Below are 23,343 nucleotides of genomic sequence, written 5' to 3' on the forward strand. Positions count from 1 at the left end.
TCAAAATAAATCAGAACCTCATATTGGGTGGGCATTCTATAAAATGAAGGATAATTTACCGGCCAGTTTAACTTTAATTAGTAAGCCTGGCTTTCTTCAACAAAATAGCAATGACACAAATAAGCAAACAATGTCTTTTGAATTAATATCCAGTTGCTTTACTGCTGGCCAGAATTTTTCAATTAAAAATACCGTGTCTCTGGAGTAAATCTCATCCTATCTCCATGCTGAGTCAAGAGTCTCCTTCACATACCCCGCTTTTTAATGAATTTTGTTTCCAAATCCTATCAGTCCAGATCACTTGTTGGAACCAAACCTGGCACCAATTATAATGGTTAGAAGTGTGCCTCTCCGGTTCTGTTATCTTGCACGCCCCTGATTTTCTTCACCCTGCCTTTGGTAGCCGTGCCTTCTGCTGCCTGGGCCCTCAGCTCAGAGGTTGCCTTACTAAACCTCGGCTGCTCTCTACCTCTCTTTCCTCCTTTAAGATGCGCCTTAAAATCTACCTCTTTGACCAAGCTTTTCTCACTTGTCCTAGTATGACTTGGCATCAGATTTTGACTGGCAATGTTCCTTTCAAGCACCTTAGGACATTATAAATTGCTTTTGTAGGACGGGTCTCACAAGAACCCCCATGTCAACCCGAAGGGTAGAATTGGCCAACCATTTTCCTGTTTCTCGAGCATGTCAAAGGAGTTCCCTGTGCATCGTGGTTACAGGTCCACCGACATACGATCAGAAGTCAACACTTAGAGCTGAAAAAGGCTGCCAGATTTCTTCCTCACTACTGTTTAAAAACCCTGAATTGCTCATGAAACGCTAGAGATCTTAACCAACGTGACAATCTGAACCACTATACCTGGTTTCAATGTCTCCTTGCTGGAGAAGTGGGAAAAAATCAGCCAGGGGTTCCTACTATTGATTGATACACAGTGACTCCTGCTGGGAGATATGTACATGTGGACTCTGGGCACGGGCAGAACCTGGCTTATTTGCAATGTCCAATTTATTGTCCCAGCTCACACCTGAACAATGCCTCTGAAGACTATCTCTGCCGTGGAACCAAACTCCAGCATAAATAACCACCTTGAAGAGATGGGGAAGAAAACTGAAAGCTAAGAAAGTTCCTGATGTCTCTGACTTGGGCACTTCTTAGCCCCCTGCAGCCATGTAATCTCCTGGGGGAGGCAAAACCAATCAGAGGAAAGCCATCAGAGAAGCTATATCTATCTCCTTTCTAAGCGTTAAACTCAACATAACCGACCATGGGGTGCATTATTTTCCGGCATGTGAGACTGGATAAACAAAACGACTAACAAAGTAAATTGCCAACTGTCGTGTTTAACAGTGTAATTGATCTGTGTTTGATTATGTTAATCTGTTCACTGATCTATGTTCACTGTATTTAATTGCTTGAGCCTGTGAGTGGAGCTGGAGAGTCAAGTAACTGACACCTTAGAGAGAATCCTGGAAAGATCTGAGTTCTGAGATAAATTAGATATATAAGATATACAGCAAACCAGCAAATATGTAACGCCAACCATCTTTCTTTCTCCAACAATGATCATTCACTGCATTTCTCTCCCCATCTTCAATGATTTCCTAAGCTCCTGTCTCTCTCAATCCTTATGCAAATTCTTCACTGCATGACTCGGCCGTCAAATGTCTAGTCTTTCGCGATACACTATGCTTCTCCCTCCACTTTTAATTCTGGATGGCTTGTTTCTCTACTGCTGCAACAGCATTTAGCAATCATCTCTGTCCTCTCTGAACCACGGTTTACTGGCCCACAACAAAGGCATATTTTATTTCATGACGAATTTCCCAAATCTTAAGTTGCCATATTCTGCCAGTGGAAAGTTAATTTGTGTTAATAGCCAAGTTGTATTTTTTTCAAACTATCAAGTACTGGATACCAAAACAGCCTCCCTGAACTGTTCGCAAAGAACTGTTGTTATTCTTGGAGACTGTCAAAAAGTAAAATGCTATCTACCTGATGCATGGTCAAGGCTGCGTCTACTTCCAAATCATTCAATTGCGCTAGCCTCGCCCCAAATTTCAATCTTTCTCTCAATATTATTTTTATTATATAGGAACCTCTGTGATTTTTAGTTGATTAACTGTTGGCAATCTCTAATAAAAGGCTAGCTCTTACATAGTCACATCAGTGTAGCAGGTGCCTTGTAAATTTGAACCATATTCCAATACTGATCGGGATCTTTCACACAATTTGGCCACAAATGGATAATTGTCCCCATGCAAACAATTCCCACATGCATTTAATGCTAATTGGGAAGTTCCTCACTTACAGGTCACATTCGCCAATAATGACTAACAGTCACGACTGACATCTGCTGAAGCCAAGGTCAGCACAAGCAGCAACAGGAAGAGAGTATTTTGGTTGAATGTGAGCCTCTCAGCCTGCACTCAGCTCCGAACTGTGCGCACACCCTCAATCCCCTGGGACAGTGCAAAGTCGTTAGGTGTGGTAAACAGAAACTCGCAATGTCAGAGGGGAAAGAAAGGCATATGACATTTTGCAAATACACGGTTCAAGTCTTTTCCACCACGAGTGGTGACGACAGCGAGAGAGAGAGGGACATAAACACTTATACAGTCAATATCTTTATACACATGAATTAGCAAAGAGAAGGAGCTATGAGTGAGTGGTTCATCAATAACCTTTTCCAACCAGCAACATTGAGACCAAAACCTCAAAATCTTCCCTTGCCTTCAAAAGTGGAAGAGTAAAGATAAGACAGCTGACCAAGCAGTTGTATGATATTCATCGGGGCCAAGGAAATCTCCAAGACTATTTTCAATTTCCTAAAGGAGTCTGAGTAGAATTTTCCAGGTTTTTTTCAATCTGATTTTTTTTTTATTTATTCTTTCAAGGGATGTGGGCGTTGCTGGCAAGACCAGCATCTGCTGTCCATCCCTAATAGCCCTTGACCTGAGTGGCTTGCTAGGGCATTTCAGAGGGCAGTTAAGAGTCAACCACATTGCTGTGGATCTGGAGTCACATGTGGGCCAGGCCAGGTAAAGAGGGCAGATTTCCTTCCCTCACTAGTGAGCCAGATGGGTTTTTATGATAGTTGTCATGGTCACCAGGTGATAGTTGTCATGGTCAACATTACTGAGACTAGCTTTCAATTCCAGATTTTATTAATTGAGCTTAAATTCCACCAGCTACCATGATGGGATTTGAACCCATGTCCCCAGGGAACTAGCCTGGACCTCTGGATTACTAGCCCAGTGACAGTACCATTATGGCACTGTTCTCCACCCATGAAACTGGGGTGGGAAGGATGGAGCCTTTACATTGTGATGCACAAGGCTTGTACTGGACAGGCTAGATGGACCAAATGGTCTTTGCTTGAATGTCACTGTTCATGTGCATGAGCCATAGGGGATACCAGTCACTGAAATCTGACAGCCATTGTTAAAGATAAACTTTGGGGTTTTGCCGGTACATTAGTTTGAGTACTGCAGCCGGGTGCAGTGACACCCTCTTGTAGGATAATGGAGGTAGGATTGCAAGAATGAATACTTGCTTTGCTGGAAGTCTTGGCTAAGTACAGCTGGGAGGCCACAAACCTGGACCTTGCTCCTAACTGAAGGAGGAATCCTTTGCAAGAGTATCCATGGCAGTACAGAAATTCAAAAAGCCTAAGATGCATTAAAATGCAAAAGGAGAGAATATATATGGAGCTACCTTTTACAACGCTGCAAGAAGGAGTTCCATCCAACAGCAGTTGAGGGAGATTGGGCTGAGGTATTACCTTCACTGTTAGATTAATGGTTTTGCCAAAGGGTTGCAAGTGTGCACAACAATGAGATTTAGCTGTTAAAGTGTCCCTTTATGATGACTGCTCAAGCAGTCGCTGTGGAGAAACACTCTAAAGTGGCAAATGAAGTTAAGTGCTGATGCTTATAAAATGCTAAGGACAATCAGAGGACTATCATAAATTTAGATTTTTGGCTCCAATTTAGAAGAATCCATCAGAAAATGAGTGCTTTTTGTTTCTGCTGTTTGCAAAAGTAATGAAGAGTAACGCCTGGAGTGTGATAGATAGAAGCCAGATGTTAGGTTTTCATATATAATGATGGATCTAACATGGTGTTTGATCAGTCAGAGGAATCTTTCTCTTCCCTGTCCCTGCAGGGTTTTTTTTTACTCTTCTTTATTGCTTGTTCTGCTTCTCTCTCTCTTCGTTTTCTCTCCAGTTTCAGCTTCTGACTTTCTGTCTTTCTTTTCTGTTCTGCTTCTCTCTCTGGTTTTAGCCTTCTGCTGCTCTCTTTCTTTCTCTGTCTCTTGTGTTACATTCTCTTTTTCTCTTGTGCTGATTTCTCACTTTCTCTCTCTCTCTATCTCGTGCCGCGTTCTCTCTCATGCGGAATTTTCTCTCTCCCTTGTCCTGCGTTCATTCTCTTATGTTGAGATCTCTGTCTCGCGCTACGTTCGCTCCCACTTCCTTCTGCTGCATCCGCTCTCTTTCTCTCGTGCTGTGTTTTTTTTCCTCTCTCTCATGTTGCTTTCTCTCTCCCGCATGCTTCGCTCTCTTTATCTCTCCTCTTGTGCTGATCTCTTTTCTTTCGGCCTCTGATTTCCTTCCCCTCTGCTGGTCTTTTTCTACTCCTCTGTTTCTCGCATCTTTCTTTCTCGTCACACCCTCTGCTCTTTTAATTCTGTGCGCTTATCATTTTGGCTGTGATGTTGCAGATAGCGGGTACAGTCTTTTGGAGGTGAGGGACCCAGCAGCCCCAGGGCACAGGCTGGCAAGAAGTGGCGGGCAATCAATGAGGGGAGGGGAAGATCCAATCAAGGCCGCGGGCAAGCAAACTATGGCAGGTGGCAGATGGGATCCAGGCAAAAAGGTTTTAGGGTATGTATCTAGAGCGGTGAGGGGTCAGTAAAACTGCATTGAAGTGGATAGCGCTCTGGAGCATGTCACTAGGGCAGTACAGAGGACTGAGCAGCAAATAGAAGTTTGCTTTCCTAGCTTTTGGAAACCTGCTTAACAGTAACACACAAGCACAAGGGAAATAGCGTGACAGCTAAATCATGACACAGGAAATAGGCATAACACAAACACAGAATCACAAAACTTTTAACATAATGTAGATGGGTTGGGTCATATTTTGGATAGGCCCGTGTTGGAGCAAGCAGAGGGAAACTACACGAACACATTGATGTATTCATATTGTATAGGCCCTTTTTCACTGCAGGCAAGACAAGTTAATGCAATTCTTCATGGGCTAGCCTGAAAAAGTAATCTTTAATAACCTCAAAACTCATGTCAAACTTTGGCTACTGAAGTTTCACTGAATGATTTAACGGAATTTCCAAAGCTTTTGGCAATACTTGTGGTCACTTACAATGTTTAAGATAAATGTATGCTGAGTTCCAGAGCTTAAGCTAATTAAACAAAGGTTAACCCTTTCACCGGTATTAGTCTTTCCATTCGTTTGAACCAATTAAGGATAGCAGGAAGTTCAATTTTTAAAATCACAAATTATATGTTTAATAAGCAGCAGTGGACAGGCATATACTGACAAGCTAAGCTAAGGTGAAATTGGGAATCAGGCAAGGGTTCATTTCTATTGGTCCTTTGGACCAGATATTATATTCTTGATAAACTGAAGATAGCCTGCTGCGTCTATGTGAAAAGCTTTTCCAGTTATCAATTATCACTTGATAAAGCATGCCTCGTCTAAGTCCCTGTTTTTAATCCTTCACTGTGGACATCAAATTGTCCTAAGTTCAGGAGATCATAAGAAATAGGAGCAGGAATAGGCCATGGAGCCTTGAGCCTGCTCCGCCATTCAATAAGATCATGGCTGATCTGATGGTGGCCTTAAGTCCGCTTTCCTGCTCCCAATAAGCCTTGATTCACATGTCAATCAAAAATCTGTCTAACTCAGTCTTGTACAATGACCCAGCCTCCACTGCTCCCTGGGGAAGAGAATAACAATAACCCTCTGACAGAAGAAATTGTTTCTTATCTCTGTCTTAAATGGGAGACTCCTTATTTTGAAACTATGTCCCTCTAGTTCTAGATTCCCGCACAAGGGGAAAGATCCTCTCAGCATCTACCCTGTAAAGCCCCCTCAGAATCTTTTATGTTTCAATAAGATCACCTCTCATTCTTCTGAACTCCAATCAGTATAGACCCAACCTCTCCTCATAAGAAAACCCCACCATCCCAGGAATTTGGCTTTCGCGACCTGCCATTACACCTGCTGTCAGCCAAGTAAGACTCCATAGAGATAGAAACGTTATGACACAGGGAAAGGCCTTTCAGCCCACTGTCAAAGCTGAATACAACTGCTGCCCTGGGTAAAGTGTGTCAACCTCTGAGTGAGAAGCCAAGACTAAACTGCAGAACTTTCCAAACTTCAAAGTATTAGCCTTCACAATTAGGCCCTGATACTTTGCCAACCTTGGGTATGATACTTAAAGCTCTCGCTCTCAAATCAGCTTTACCCGCAAGTTGATGGTGGGAGAGAGTACAATGCCATAGGGTAGATTTCAACTTTTGGGCATCTGACCACAATGCAACCCAGAGTGACTTTGGTGTCACAGATCACGCAGGGAGTCCGGGTTGCTGTGGAAACATGCACTTTTTACATGCTTGTTGCAGTCTGGAGCTATGGACAGTGATGGTAGAGACTCCATCTTTCTTTCCATCACATGCTTGACCAGGAATCTCTCCCGCTCTTACCACTTGCCATTGGCATGTCTTAGAAGGATTTGCAGGTTGATAACCTGTTTGGCCGTGGTCTGAACGCACCTTCCCTGGCCATCAAGTCCCGGAGTGAAACTTGTACCCAGAGCTTCTGGCTCAGAGGCAGGGATGCTACCCACTGCACCACAAGACCTCCATGAATGGCTTTGAGGATCCATTAAATTCACATAAGGAGCTGCAGAGGACCAAACAGATGCACCGTACTAGACAGAGGTGATGGTCAATGCTGCAGATTTATAGGTTCCGACGAGTTTCCTTTTGGGGTATGAGAATGTGTTGATACTCTGTCATTGTACAAACCAGGAGTCAATTGTACCTTACAACATGGTACAGATTATCAAGTAGTTATATTTTAGTTAGCACTCAGATATCCAACCAGGTTCTTCAATCCCATCGGGGGAGGAAAAAAGGATGGGGTAATATCTTGGGGAGGGGGGTGTGACCGATGTGCAAAGAGCAACAACACCCCCCAAATGCTGTGGCCCCCTCCTTCCTGCCTTGAGAATTTTTTTTAAACAGCCTGCCCAATGCCGCACACCTGCCCACGCCAACCACTTTCTCGCCAGCGTATTGTACGTGTCATTGGTCCTTAATTATTGATGGCAGGCTGGTTCAGTGCCCATCTGCCTGGTATTATGGGGGGGTGGGGGCAGCTCGGGAGGGCGGTGGGCTCGTCACCCCTCGTATTTTACGTGCTCTGCCCCACCGAAAACACACCTGGTAGGGCGGGGGTGGGGGGGCAGTAGAATTAGCCCTTTATATTTTTAACTGAACTTTTTTATTGGTGAGCGATCTATGGCTGGAATTTTAGCCCCCACCACCCCCTCCCCCCACTCAAAACAGGATGACAGCTGGGTGGGGTGGAGGTGGGGTGGGGGGGGAAGCATATAATTCATGGAATTGAAGCAGTATCGGCCACGTACCCACCCCTGCCTGTCCCCACTGAAATTTTACTCGAGGCGGGAGTGACATCAGGTGGCCCACTCACCCATACGCCAACTGAAGGCCTTAAGCGGCCAATGAGAGGCCATTTCAGGACCACCACCCACCACCGCTGGCATTTCGCCTGCGGCCGGAGAAACAGAGGGGTGTTGCATCCTTTTCAGGGTCCCGGTGCCTATCAGAGGGCCCCCCACCATATCCCCCGACAAGATAATTGTCCCCGCACCCTGACGTAATAATGGACACTGACCTTGTTTGTTTGGCTAACAGAGCCTGGTGTTCCAGATCGTGCAAACCCAACACAAGTCAGCCATTGTCCTCTCACGGGGAAGCGAGATTTCAGAAGTTAGCAGAATTGAGGAAACTGTAAGGACAACTGTCAGCCTCATTAAACTAAAGGACACCCATGATCACCTCTGCAGCTTCGAGAGAAAGGGATCAGCAGATGTATGGGTGGAAGGACATCTTTGTCCTACTAGACCCATTGCCAGGAATACGCAAGAGCTCTGGCTCTGATCAATGTGTGCTAAGATTGAAGAACCTGGTTGGATATCTGAGTGCTAACTAAAATATAACTACTTGATAATCTGTACCATATTGTAAGGTACAATTGACTCCTGGTTTGTACCATGACAGAGTATCAACACATTCTCATACCCCAAAAGGAAACTCGTCGGAACCTATAAATCTGCAGCATCGACCATCACCTCTGTCCTTGCTCAGTGGCTCTCCATCCCTCAACACCTTCATTTTGTCAAAATCTCTGCTCTCTCCCACAAATGCCTCCCTGGCCTCAATTTATCTTCTCCCTGCAACCAGCCCGTTTCTATGTGAGGGCTCCTTGCTCTTCTCCATCTGGTGATTTAGTGTCCCAGCCAACATTTATCCCTCAATCAACATCACGAGAAACAAGATTATTTGCCCGTTGTCACACATTGTGGCTTGTGGGAACTTGCTGTGTGCAAATCTGCTGATGTGGTTCCTCCATTACCACAGTGACCTCACTTCACACAAACATAACTGGTTGTAAAGCACTTCAGGTTTGGCACATCATGCAGAGCGTAATATAAATGCAAATCTTTTTTTTCCTCCTCTCCGCCATCAATGGCAGAGCCTTCTGCTGCTTTTCCTTCACACACTGTCACTCTCTGCCTAAACCTCCCCACTTTACCTCATCTCTCAAGATCCACCTCATGGGCCACACACTTGATCATCTCATCTAACTTCTCTCGCTCTTCTTGCTTGGGGTTGACCCCCACCTATTAGCAGCCTTGGAGTGATTCATTGCACCAAAACACTATTTAATTACAAGTTGGCACGCCTAACGTACTGGAATTTTTCTCATCGCTCACACCAAGTCAGTCTTGTGGTTTCTCTAATGGGATTTCTAAATTACCAGCATTGTTGATCCTGGCAAACTTGAATTGGTTAGAGACTGCCCAAATTAATTTAACGTAGGTCTGCTGAACGAGAAGACTTTTCAGCCTGATTTTAACTCTGTGCAAATGGATGGGTTTGCGGTGAGTTAAAATCTCGCCCCTTCATTCTTTTGGCCCAGCACGAATTTGAACCCAAGTTTTAGAGTTCAAAGAACATCATACAAATACAGTCAGGCACCCAACACTAGAGCAAAAAGAAATGATCTATTGGAAATATCCTATTTAAAATGCGCAGTGTTTTCTTTTAGAACGGAGAACTTAATGGTGCAATGGGAGTTTTGTAATCTTAACATATTCAATGAAACAAAGTTAAGGAAAAAGTGTTTGTATTTATATAAAAGCAAAATACCGCAGATACTGGAAATCTGAAACAAAAACAAAAATTGCTGAAAAAACTCAGCAGGTCTGACAGCATCTGTGGAGAGAAAGACAGAGTTAACGTTTTGCGTCCATGCGGACTCGAAACGTTAGCTCTGTCTTTGTCTTCACAGATGCTGTCAGACCTGTTGAGTTTTTCCAGCAATTTTTGTTTTTGTTTGTATTTATATAGCCTCTCTGGATGTCCCAAAGCACTTTACAACCAATAAAATACTTTTGAAGTGTCGTCACTGTTGGAGAACATGGCAGCCAATTTGCACACAGCAAGGTCCCACAAACAGCGATGTGATAATGACTGGATAATCTGTTTTTTTTAGTGACGTTGGTTGAGGGATAAATATTGACCAGGTCACTGGGGAAAACTCCTCTGCACTTCTTCCAGATAACGGAATGGGACCATTTATGTCCGCCACAGTTGAGCGTCTCGTCGGAAAAACAGCACCGCTGACAGTACAGCACTCAGTAAGTTGGTCACAGTGTCACTCCAAGTTTTCCTGAGACAGATGACATAACTTACCAGACTTCAGAGCGTAACACCATGTGGGATTCAGAGCCCCCAGTGCACAGCTTGCCAGTGTTGCAAACATATTGAAAGCTCAAAGACCTTTGACCCTTTGAGGGCCGTCATGCGGTTTATAAACAGGTATGAATTGTGTAAACGGTGCTATTTAATAGACTGGTGAGGGTCAGTCCACTTCAACCAATACATTAAGCAACTTTAAAACATTCAGATAAATCTGGCCCCATTGCAACTCCATATGACATTCCCAAATTGAGCTGCAGAACATTCTGGGTTTCTCTGAGTGCAGCTCCATGTGTTATTTGCAGCTTATGTGGGTATCTCCCACAGCAACTCCCTCCACACGGTGCAAGGCTAGAGTCATAATCCCTAAAGTTACTGAAATAATATTGAATTGTTTGTTTTTGTAATGCTTTCCTTACTCCTACAGTCTTTATCCTCTGTTAACCCAGAATCAAAATTCAAGCGACTGCTTAATTTCACTTCTATTAGTGGTGTCACATAAAACAAGATCAATTAAAAATTCTCTTTGGCATCATCAAAGATCTTGACAGAGGCATGGTTATGGTGCCAAGCATACCAAGCCAACCAAGAAGCAAGTCATGGCATATTTCTGCTAAAGCACTATTTGTAAGTTTAGGTCCAGTTGACTAAGTTTCTTCCTGCTGCCAACATTACGACATGCCCTGGGAGTTGTGTTATTCTCAACTGGATGTGAGATTTGCCATGCATTGCCAGGCTTCAGTGGGCAGGTCACAAAGATAGAGCAGGACACAGGACAGGCATGTTCTGCGCTTTCTATGGTGGATGAGAGTGGGGGGGGTGGGGGGGGCGGACCTGTGATGAAAGCTGTGCTTCTCATCGAACTCAGTGTCCTGGATGAAGATAAAACATTCGGCCACCACCATCGAACATCTTAAAGCAAAACACTGGAGGGCAGATAAAGCTGCAGCAAAGGTTTGTGAGCAACTCGAGGTGTCAGGCTGATTGGAAACCAAAGCCAAGGCCTCGCCATCTTACATATGGAATAAAAGTTTTAAAATGCTCTAAAGTACTTATGAACGATCCACCTTAATTCGAGAAACAGCCAACCCCGCACCGTGAGGATTAAACTAAGCACTCAGAACGACCCATGCCATTGCTCCGACGCTTCGGAATATGCAAGGTCTTTAAAGTGGCCACGGAATTCAGTCTGGGGCAATTATTGTTTCCACAAAGCTAATCTTTGGCAAATCAGAGTGATAAAAGATTTCTCACTCCATGGCTGGATGGAGTAAGCCTTAAAAAAATACTGATGACCATAAAACAGCTATTCATCAAACACTATTAAACACCATGGAGCCTGTCCCATCTAGCACGGAGACAATTGCCAGAAACTGAATGGATGTTTGCCAAAAACTACACAACGTACTACTAAATCTACAACTCCAATTCTACCAATAAATTCAGATATTAAATACATCTTCAAATTTTAATGAATTTCTTTTAGTGGGGACACTTTGTGCTATAAGTTTTAAATCAACAGAACTAATGATGATTACATTGCTAGTAATGTTTATGTTTGTTAAAACAATTTATGCCTGCTGTTAATTATTTCTGTGCAATTGAATTTTTGAGGGATTGTTGTCAGAGAGATATGGCTGCTGCTTGAGTAGCAATGAGCTCAGCTGCTGTTGCACATCGCAGCCCATGGAATCTTTTACTCAAAGGTTGCCTGCTTTCAAGCGGCATTGAGTCACTGAAGTTATATTTTCCAATTCTGGCACTGCAGGTTGGTAACAGGGATTGGCAGCCGGCTGGCGCGCCAGGTGACGGTGATGTGGCACAGCAAGAGTGGGGCTGAGTTTTGTCTGTGCCTGGCTGTACGATAGCACAGAGAATGTGAACTCACCTATTTTTTTTTAAATTGACTAGTCTCAAACTTGCCATTTTCCCCAGAAGGTGGTCAGTTGCTCTGTGATTAGGAGGCCTGTTTGGTGCTGGTGTACAAAGCCTCAAGGGTAAGGGAATTCGAAAAGATGATGTTATTGTTAATGGTATGTTAATTGTATTATCAAGGTTTAAGTATAAACTTAAGGGCATTGATTTATTAAGTATCTTGAGCACATATAAAGAAAGACTTCCGTGTTCCATATGTGTATAGAGTTGAGGGGGCTGCTCCTCAGCTTTTGGTTGCCACACTCCTGATCTTTGGCCACCTGGTATGGAGGGGGTTGGGTGGGGGACAGATCAGAGGACCACCTTGTTAGCCTGCTCCTGGGCCTGGCCAAGGTGGCTATAAACAGGCCCAAGCAGAGGGCAGTTGAGGAGGTTGTATGTCTCGAATATCTGCCTTTCTTCCGTGCTTATGTCAGCGCCCGGATGTCCTTGGAGAGGGTGCGCGCTTGACACCTCCCACGACTGGTGGACGCTGCAAGGGCTGGAGTGTATCATCTTCCCCCTGGAATATTATTTTAATTTAAATAAGTTTCTTTTCAAGTTTTGATTTTTATTAGAGTGACCATTTAAAGGGCTGTTAACTTGTTACTTTGCTCAGTTAATTTGTTAATTAGTTTATCTGTTGGTATACTCTAAAAAAAAAGCATAGAGAAAGACCTCTGAGACACTTGGTGTTGTGGGGTAGGAGGCAGACATATGTAATGCTGCATTCTATAAATAAACCTACTACTGAGAAAAGGATTTGTGTCTAGCTGCATACTTCACCATCTGACTTGGGATAACAGTTATCCTGCTGCTCCGATCTCTTTCTGTCATGTCCACAGAGATGTGGTTGCGGGCAAGGGATACGTCCTCCACCATCCCTGTCCCCTTCTCCGCTCAATGCTCTCTCACCTGAACAAACTGAACTACAGCAAAAACCTGGCCGAACCAGGTCCCACCCCTAATTCTTCCCCCCATGCACCCCACCCCCCACCCCCACCACCACTCCACCGCCAGCAAACCTGCCCAGACCTTGAATTTTGTTTCCTGCCATAGGCAAGAAATATACAGAGAGTGGGCAGTACTGAGGCTTCAAGCTGTGAGCAAACAGCATGACAGCAACATTGCAGCAGCTGTCCATAGACTGTTATTCAACCGGTTCTTATTCTTTGACCATAAGTGTGAGCTTGAAGAGTGATCTGGCTTTGAGTTGAATCTAAAATACTATCTCAGGACATAGAGAGGTCAGTGCAAGGTAAAAGGACTTTCTCCTTGGGTTTTGTAACCCTGCTCAGGTCTGTGAGCTACCGGGCACTGGGCTGGGTATTAACCGTGTGGGAACTACAGGCTCCCCAGCCTCCAGTGCCCCTATCTGATATGCAATCCAGAGATATGAGCTGAAAGTTTCTTCTTTCTGATAACGCTTAAGTAAAAACTGACTGTATTTTTTGGAGTCTCAGTACAATTTGGAATGCGTGAAAATAATTTGGCACCAATCAAAGAATCTCAGAAGGTTGCCCACTATTACTGCAACAATAGCTTGCATTTATATAGCAGCTTTAAATGCCCACAGGCATAATCAGACAAAAATTACCACTGAGCTAAAGAAAGAGATATTAGGACAGATGATCAACAACTTAAGAAACAGGAGTAGGCCATTCAGCCCCTTGAGCCTGCTCCCGTTCAATAAGGTCATGGCTGATCTGATTGTGGCCTAACTCCACTTTCCTGCCTGCTCCCCCATAACCCTTGACTTCCTTATCAATCCGCCTAACTCAGCCTTGAATGTTTTCAATGACCCAGTCTCCCCTGCTTGCTGGGGGAGAGAATTCCAAACACTAACAAGCCTCTGAGAGAAGAAATTCCTCCTCATCTCCGTCTTAAGTGGAAGACTGGAAGCTTGGTCACAAAGGAACGCTTTATGGAGCATTATAAAGGAGCAGAGAGCGAGAGGTGGAGAGGCTTAAGGGGGGAATTCCTGAGCTCAGGGCGCATACAGATGAAGGCACTGCCATCAATGTTCGTGAAGATAGTGGGGGATGCACAAGAGGCCAGAGTTGGAGAAATGTAGAACTCATGGAGGATTGCAGAGCTAGAGACATGGACAGATGAGGCTGTGTAGGGATTTGAACACCAAGGATGAGAATTTTAAAATGAAGTCCTAGGGGACTGGGAGCTAATGTTGGTCAGTAAGCACAGATGTGATAGATGCATGAGACCCAGTGCAGGTTAGGATACAGGCAGCACAGTTTAGGATTAGTTCAAATCTATGGAGGGTGGAAGATGAGAGGTCATGAATCCATTGCAATAGTGAAGTCCAGAGATAACAGTAGTATGGTAGGGCTAGTGTGAAGAATCCATGTCATGTAGCATTCTGAGGGGGTGTTGGAAATACTGTCATAGTAAAAGCATCAATATTCCGATCAAGCTTGTTGAATAGCTAGAGCTGGGAAGCCCAGTTGGTTTTCCCTCCCCTAATTCAGGCCTATAAAGTCAATTGTAGGGTCTCCAGTGGCATGCAGCCTGAGGTTAGCTGACTCAGCGCAACCCAAGGTTTGGACGATGGTTGCTGCCTGATGTGTATGACTCAGCTACTCACTGGATAAACTTGATGAGCCATCAGTGCAGCCAGAAAGCAGCAAACAACATATTGCCTTGTCAGTAACCTTCAGCAGTCTATTATTTGAGAATTGTTCACAGTTGGAACTTTGTAAGGAAATCAAGTACATTATTTTGATGTCTTATTTCTACATACTACTTCTGCAGCAAATATGGATATATTTCCCCCTTCCACATTTGGCCATTTTATTCTGACAGACTGTCCTCCAATTATTCTCTTCAGGAATCTCACCTTTAGCTTCATTCAGCTGGAGTTTGCTTCCACCAGGATATGCTCAACTAGATTAACTTTCTGTTAGTAGTACAGAACTTGAATATTGCTGAAAAGACAGGCATGTTGCTGAAGCTTTTCATCTTGCACTCATCAGGACAAATGCAAGAATGCCAAATTTCAAACAATCACGACAATTTATACTACAGGAGAAAGGGGTGATTATTAGCAAGTCAACTCTGATTGACCGAGACGTTGCCATGGAGAAAGCAATGGGGAACTATAGGCTCCCCAGGCTCCTGAGCACCCTTTTCTCTTGCAGTATAAATTGTTGCGATCCTTTGAAATTTGGCATTCTTGCATTTGTCCTGATGAGTGTAAGACGAAAAGCTTTGATAGCGTCTCTCTTTTCAGCAATGTATTAATCTCCTGCACTGTAGCTGTTGTGTGAGAACACAAAGCAAACTCATTTTATTATAACTCTAAAAGTCAGAAATGTGGAAGGGGGAAATATACCCATATTTGCTGCAAAGAAAAATTGCCAGCCTAAAAGGTGGGAGAGGAAAAGGGGTGTGGAAAGGATTATATCTGGGGGCAATGCTATAGACAATGCTAAAGGTTTACTTCACAAGCATGAGTTAGAAGGCATTTACTTGAGAAAGCAAAGTGTGGCCCTTTAATTCCTGCCTGCCTTCTAACGAGCTCTAACACTAACCCCATCTTAACCTCGGATTTGTTTTTTAAACTACAAGAATTATGGTCAAAAATATAAAACAAGGACAAGGGAAAACCACTTCACTCCCAGTCATCAGTCTGAAGATGAAAATGATGACCATGTGTTTTTTGAAGGAGATATAAAAATGTCTGATGGCTGCCAAAACATAGATCTTTCTGAAAGCTGACTAGATTCAGGATCAAATCTACGTATATTATTTAAACCAGCACAATACCAAAGGTCAGCAAACTGCGTTGCTTTCTGAGTGTAATGATTCACGTTATCATTCTTGGGATGTTCTGTGGCAAACAGTTATTAGACATATTTTATAGTTTAGTTTGCATTTTTTAAATTTTGGCTTCGCCCCTGGAAAAATATGATTGCGAATACGCAAAGGAAGAACTTGCATTTATATAGCACCTCTCACAACCTCAGGATGCCCCAAAGCGCTTTACAACCCATAAAGTGTTCTTGAAGTGTAGTCACTGTTGTAATGTAGTAAAATGCAGTAACCAATTTGCACACAGTAATCTCCCACAGACAGCAATGAAATAAATGACCAATTAATCTGTTGGTTAAGATAGGAACATTGGCCAGGACATCAGGGAGAACTCACCCTGCTCATCTTTGAAATAGTGTCACGGGATCTTTTCCATAAACCTGACAGGATGAATGGAGCCTCAGCTTAATGTTTCATCCAATTGTAAAACAGCATGAGCTAAGTACCTTGAGTTGCTTAAAACTGGAGACCATCATCTGGTCAAGCATTTACTTCCTGCAATGAGTTCTGGTGTTGGCCTTTTCAAATGTAGAGGCAGAAATAACAGTTCCTGAAAATGCACACGCATTTCCTGGGACCCAATTGGGAGCAATTGGGGGCGGGGGGGGTTGACCACAAAGTGTTCAACCAGTGAAGTTTCAGGGTTATTAAAGAGGAGCCAAGCCTCCTGAATGTTTCCAATGTTCCTTGGCTATCTCCTAGTACCACAATGTCAAGACATCCCACTTTACTGGCAGCGATACGTTAGGCTGTAGGTTGTAGGCTCAGAGTTGATCAATTAAATGACAAGTGACAAACCCTGTATAGGCTATGATCCAGCTCGAGAATGAGGATATTCATGTTGCATGGCTTGCTGCAGTATTATCTGTTTGTGGGGGGACTTCAACTGAATTAATCTCATTTAAATTTGTATTTTTTGTAGCTCAAATGAATCGTGTAAAGCTGTTTTGTGATGTTCATTCTCACAGTTACACCTGTGGAAATAGTAAATTAGATTTTCCCTGGTTTTCTTACATGCAGAGTGATTATTGGAATATCTCAGAAGAGATTCTTGCACAGTTGGGGTTTTGGTGCATTTACTGAGAAGCATAGGTATATCATTTCAAATGTGCACATATATATCCGTTTGACTGCTTATCTTTGCATTCACGTGCCTTCCCAGAATTTATAGAGGGCTGCTTTTTTTTTATGTTTGTTCATGGGATGGGATGTGGGTGTTGCTGGTTAGGCCAGCATTTATTACCCATCCCTAATTGCCCTTGTTCAGAGGGCATTTAAGAGTCAAGCACATTGTTGTGGGTTTGGAGTTACACGTGGTCCAGAACATCAGATTTCCTTCCATAAAGGGCACTAGTGAACCAGATGGGTTTTTATGACAATCGTCAATGGTTTCATGGTCATCATTAGACTTATAATTCCAGATTTTTATTGAATTCAAATTCCACCATCTGCCATGGTGGGATTTGAACCCAGGTCCCCAGAGCATTATCCTGGGTCTCTGGATTACCAGTCTGGTGACAATAACCACTACACCACCAATTCCCAATTCCTATTCTACATTCTTCATTCACCAATGAGTTTCGTTATAAAGAGGTCTATATACTGACTCTATTTCAGTGCCTTATATTTTGCTGAACTGGTTGAATCCGATGAACCTAGGATCTTGGACTGTGTGGCTGATTAAGTCACTGAGCTAAGGTTCCTCTCTAAAAGCTTGTGACTCCAGAGCTAATCAGCGGCTCTTATTGGAGCACCCGGTTCCTGAGGCATAGCCATAAGTTCCCAGTGCCACTGGCAGATGAGATCTTCAAGAGGCAGGGGATCAGGCCTTAACATTGTCAGAGAGGGAGCTCTTTACGTTGACGAGGGGGGTAGGCTGGTGGGGGTGGGTGGCAGCTGGTGGGGGGAGGCTACTGTTTTTTCTAGTAATTAACCATCAATATTTTAGATGGTTTCATCTGCAATCACTTAAAAGTCAATTAGCCGAGTCACTTGTGTCTCTTATATAGGGTAATCATACAAAATTACTCAAGGAGAGCAGCATGTGGCAATGGTTTCACCATTGATCACTCCCTGCTGTGCTGATGAGGCAACGGTGAGCTGGAAATGGCTTACCTTGTAGCTCTTTGTCTTTGAATGGATCATCTCCCTCCATGAGCTTGGATCTGGCGTTGCTGTCACAATCCGGGGTTTGGTAACTGGAAGAAGCAAGAGCAGCACTCAAAACACATGTTAGAAACCAGTGGGGCTTGTGCCAGACAGGCTTGTGAGCTACTAGACTGCGTTTGCACTTGGGCTGAAATATGGCAATTAACGTTTGCGCCAGGCAATGACCATCCCCAACAAAAGAGAATCTAACCATCTCCCCAGAACATTCAATGGCATTGCTATCACTAAAACACCCACCAGCAACATCTGGGGGTTACCAATCATCAGGAATTTAATTGGATCAGCCATATAAATACAGTGGATGCAAGAGCAGGTTAGAGGCGGGGAATTCTGCAGTGACTAAGTCACCTCCTGACTCCCTAAAACCTGTTCACCATCTACAAGGTACAAATCAGGCACGTGATGGAACACTCTCCACTTGCCTGGACGAGTACGGCTCCAAAAACACTCAGAGAGCTCAACACCATCCAGAACAAAGCAGCCCACTTGATTGGCACATCATCCACCACCTTCGACATTCACTTCCTCCACCACTGACACACAGTGACAACAGTGTGTGCCAACGACAAGTTGCACTGCAGCAACTCATCAAGGCTCCTTCGACAGCACAGTTAAAACCCGAGATCTCTACCACCTTGAACGACAAGGGCAGCAGACACACGGGAACACCACCACCTGCAAGTCCACTCCAAGCCTCTCACCACCCTGACTTGGAAATATATCAACCTTCCTTCACCATCGCTGGATCAAAATTCTGGAACTCCCTTCTTAACAGCACTATGGGTGTACCTACACCACAGGGACTGCAGTGGTTCAAGAAGGTGGCTCATCACGGCCTTCTCAAGGGCAATTAGGGATGGGCAATATATGCTGGCCTAACCAGTGACATTCCCATCTCCTGAACGAATAAAAAAAACTACTAAGCTACGTTATAGTCATGATTGCTGAGCTACTCCTGTGTCCAGGACAAGACATAAGTGGTTCCCCATCATAACACAGGTGGCTTCGGAGAAAGGAAAGGCAATAATTCATAAGTCAAAAATTGGAACTTACTATGGAATTTTTGCCCTGCTGGAGGACATGTCACTGAGCAGCACCATAACTGGTTTTCCAACTCATGACATTTGGTTTACTAACAAGTTTTAAAGATTTTAAAAGTTGTGAAGAATTTTGAATGTAAACAGGGAAAGAATATCTCTGAGTGGGGGTCTGGTTAGCTTAGATGACTAGACTGTGGTGCATAACGGGTTCAATTCCGCTTTGATGGTTCTGGAAGGCCTGCTTCCTCACACCGCCCCGTGTTTGCGGAGTGGTGCTCCTCAAGCTCTACATAACCAATTATCTCTCTAATGGAGAGAGATGCCAGTGGTCCTTTGTGGACCATGGCTAATAAGTCACTGTTAAAACAATTTACTCGTATCAACTTTTACTGTTGCCAGCCATGTTTTTTATAAGAGGAAACCGCCATATCTTTGGCTCTTGGGTGACCAGTATAACTGAGAATCAGGAAACTAAGATTGTTCAACAATTTCTCCGTCCCTTTCAACAAAGAATTATTTAGTCATTTGGTAGCACAGCACTTGAGTATTGCTGAAAAAAAGAGACATGTCAAAGCTTTTCATCTTGCGCTCATCAGGTCACTTCGCAAGAATACCAACATAAGGGGAAAACAACAATTTATACTGCATGAGAAGAGAGTGCTGATTGATTGGCAAGTGGACTCTGATTGGTAGAGGTGTTGACATGGAGAATGCGCCAATTGATGGTGACTGGCAGTTAATTGCCAAGCATTGTTTGAAATTTAAACCAGGCAGTCTGACCCTGATTGGTCAAGGCATTGCCCTGAGGAATGAGTCGGCGAATGGCTGTCACTTATTTTGCTTCGCTGAAGCGGGCGCAATGTGTGTACACGTTCTTTCTGCCTGCAAAGATAAAAGCAAGACAAAAAGCTTTGACATGTGTCTTTCTTCAGCAATACTAAAGAATTATTTCAAGTGCCTATGACACTTCAATTGAATATTGCTTTCATATCAGTATTGTGCTTTATATAGTGCAGTATATAGTGGTGACACATTTTCCCCATGGTAACTCATGACGAATACCAGAAGTGTACCAGGCACAGTTGTGCAGTGGGTTAGCATGCTGTCCATTCTTTGTTTGGGCAGTCGTAACCCAGTACATAAAGGGCTTAAAATTGTCCACGCTTAGGCACGAATTGCCTCTACATTAACAATAGTCAGTGGGGATATAAATATGCTTATAGAAGATGAAACATTCCATAACATTAAGCAATTTCCTATTGAACTGGCAGCCAAGGCACTGGTGAAATTTTGAGTGGTGGGAGTTATGGTATTTGCATATCTGCCTGATGCTGTCTCTGACAGGGGGATGCTGTTTTAACTTTTGAGACTGAGTATTGAGATGAAAGAATATTTCTCTTCCCATCATGATGGACAGTAAAACGTGGGTGGCTTTCAGCTCAATTGTGCTTCAAATCCTGTTGTAAAAATCAAGCGATCAAAGAGGTTAATCTAACAGCACTAAACCCCATCTATGTTGCTGAGGCCCTGTGTTATGATGGTTTAAGAGCAGACACAATCGAGCATGCTGTCTACACGGCAGGTCACAGTGACGGCGCATTTTAACGTACAACAGCTGACACACAGCCCTGGCCCATTCATGGAGGTTAGTCCCACCTGGTTCGACCCCAGCCTGTGTACAAAGCAAACTGAAACCACTCTGATCGCACAAGGAACTGTGAGGTCACTTAGTGCACCACACTGACCCGGCACCCTGTGAACTTTCACTGGCTCCCCTGTGCAACGTGCCCCCACCCCAACCCACTCCCACCCACCCACCCCCAACCCACACCCCTGTGTTATCTCAAAGCAAGAATAAACAAAGCACTCTGGCACCTGTAACAACATCTGACCATAGTAAGTCACAGTCAATAGGTCACATGCAGTCTTCCATCAATAGTAGATTTCAATAGGACGGCACTGTTTAAATAACAGACCAAAAGAATAATTGTGCAGCAGGGAGGAAAATAGGAGGGAGGGAATAACACTTACACTCATATTATTTCCAGTAAATCCACACAATCCCTTACAGCTCGATAGTGCACTGGTGTTATACACTCATGGCAAATTCTGCACCCTGGAAAATACCTAACTCTGCAAACATTCCCAAATATACTTACAGCTCTCATGGGAAAATGAGGCTGGGAGTATATTTCCTCATAATTTTGTGAGCAATTTTGCTCAGCTGATCCCTTTTTAAAATTAAGATTAAAACGAGCATTTTTAAATGCACTGACTGTGCTTCACATTTCCTTGCATCACCGCACTGTAACTTTCTTCGGTGTTTTAAGTAAACATTTCAACTCAATGTCAATATTAGCTGTGGCATTAAGTTTCTGGAAAAATCCTTGATTTTGGATGCATTGGCAGTCCGACGACGACATGATTTTTCTATTATAAAATGAAGTTAAACAGGGTGAGCTTAGTCATCCCCCCCTCCAGGTACCTTGCCCTAAGAGGGCATTGGCAACATAGGGCAGGATTTCTCTCGCATCGGGCGGATGTGTGCCCGACCCGAAGGGGAGAAAAGTGACGCGCGATGACAACGGGCACGCGTCCCGACGCCATCGCACACTCGCAGGATATTTCGGTCCCAGCGGGCACATGCGGGAGTTGGCTGTGTGCCCGCCAACAATTAAGAGGGCCGTTAGGCCCATGAATTAATTGATTAAATGGAATTTTTCCCCTGCCCGTCTAACCTTACGGCTGGCGGGCAGGCGGGCGGGCGAAAAGGCCAAGCGGCCTTTGGAATTTTGAGGAAACCTCATCCAAGGGCCGGGTGAGGTTTCCGATGTTAATTAGAAATGAAATAAAAATGCTTAAATCTCATTTCCAACATGACCCCACTCACGTGACAGAGACACATGAGCGGGGACACGTTTGCCTTAATTTTTAAATCTTTATTTTTAACGTTATAAATCTTCAGCTCCCTGAGGCAGCTCTGTGCCTTCATAGGGTTTTCTGTGAGTGCGCCCGCGCGCCTGCGCTGACACCCACGCTCGCCCTCCTACATCACCCCCCCCCCCCCCCCCCCCCCCCCCGCTGCCCTCAGGCTGCGTTGAACATTTCAGCGCGTGATTCACGCTGGCTGGCCGATTAAATTGCGGTCAGGGCCCATTTGCGGGCGATGGATCATTGTGTGGCCACTACTCCACCCAATAAGGGGAAAATTCTCCCCATAGATAATGAAAGACGCAGGAAAAATTATGAGCAGGAGTAGGCCATTTGGCCCCTCAAGCCTGCTCCGCCATTCATTATGACCATGGCTGATCCTCTATCTCAATGCTGTACTTCCACTCTCTCCCCCCAGACCTCTTGACACCTTTAATGTCTAGAAATCTATCCATCTCCTTCTTAAATATATTCAGTGACTTGACCTCCACAGCCTTCTGTGGCAGAGAATTCCACAGGCTCTGTGTAAAGAAATTTCTCCTCATCTCAGTCCTAACTGGCCTATCCATATCCTGAGATTGTGACCCCTTGTTCTAGACCCCCCCCGCCCAAAACAGCCAGGGGTAACATCATCCCTGCAGTATGTCCAGCTCTGTTAGAATTTGATGTTTCAATGCAACCATGGACTTCCATTGAATTAGTCCACATTTATGCTTGGCAAAGTACTGCAATGGTTTGCCACTGCCTTCTGTAGTATGGCTGACCAAGAAACCCCTCCCCCCCTTGCCATTGGGCATTTTAGAAGGATTTTCAGGCTGATAATCAACCTGTTTGGCCATGTTACGAACATGCCTTCCATGGTCAGCAAGTCCTGAAGCAAGACCTGAACCGGAAAGCTTCTGGCCCAGAGGTAGGGACGCTACCACTGCACCACAAGAAAACAGACCGCACTGTGGCCTTTTCAAGTGGCATAATAGATTCTGCCATCACTGCTGTTTCTGGTAGGACATCTCATGCCCTCTACATCTCTTCAGTTTTTGGTGATTATCTTAATTTTATGTCTTAAACAAACTCATTGACCAATGAAAATAGATTTTCTTAATTCTCCTGACTGTGAATACAACAACGGCAACTTGCATTTATATAGCACCTTTTAAAGTATTAAAACGTCCCAAGGCACTTCACAGAAACATCAAAAGCAAAGTTAGGCACTGAGCCACATAAGGCAGATGGCCAAAGCATTTCTTTTATTCTTTCGTGGGACATGAGCATTGCGGGCAAGGCCAGCATTTATTGCCTATCACTAATTGCCCTTGAGAAGATGGTGGTGAGGTTTAGTAAGGGTATTCCAAAGCGTAGGGCCTAGGCATCAATGGTGGAGCGCTTAGAATCAGGGATGCTCAAGAGGCCGGAATTAGATGAGCATAGAT

General features: G+C 44.1%; 1 protein-coding gene across 5 annotated transcripts in view; it reads right to left on the reverse strand.

Annotated features, from left to right (window-relative positions):
* The window catches only part of smoc1 (SPARC related modular calcium binding 1), a 270,261-nt gene that overhangs the window by 109,904 nt on the left and 137,014 nt on the right, over positions 1–23,343 (reverse strand). For all 5 annotated transcript variants that reach the window (XM_078563172.1, XM_078563171.1, XM_078563170.1 and 2 more), the window contains exon 9: positions 17,889–17,971. In XM_078563172.1, the coding sequence (XP_078419298.1) occupies positions 17,889–17,971 (83 nt within the window). The remainder of the gene's footprint in view (positions 1–17,888; positions 17,972–23,343) is intronic.

This window comes from Cetorhinus maximus, chromosome 18, assembly GCF_964194155.1.
Source record: "Cetorhinus maximus chromosome 18, sCetMax3.hap1.1, whole genome shotgun sequence".
NCBI lineage: Eukaryota > Metazoa > Chordata > Chondrichthyes > Lamniformes > Cetorhinidae > Cetorhinus > Cetorhinus maximus.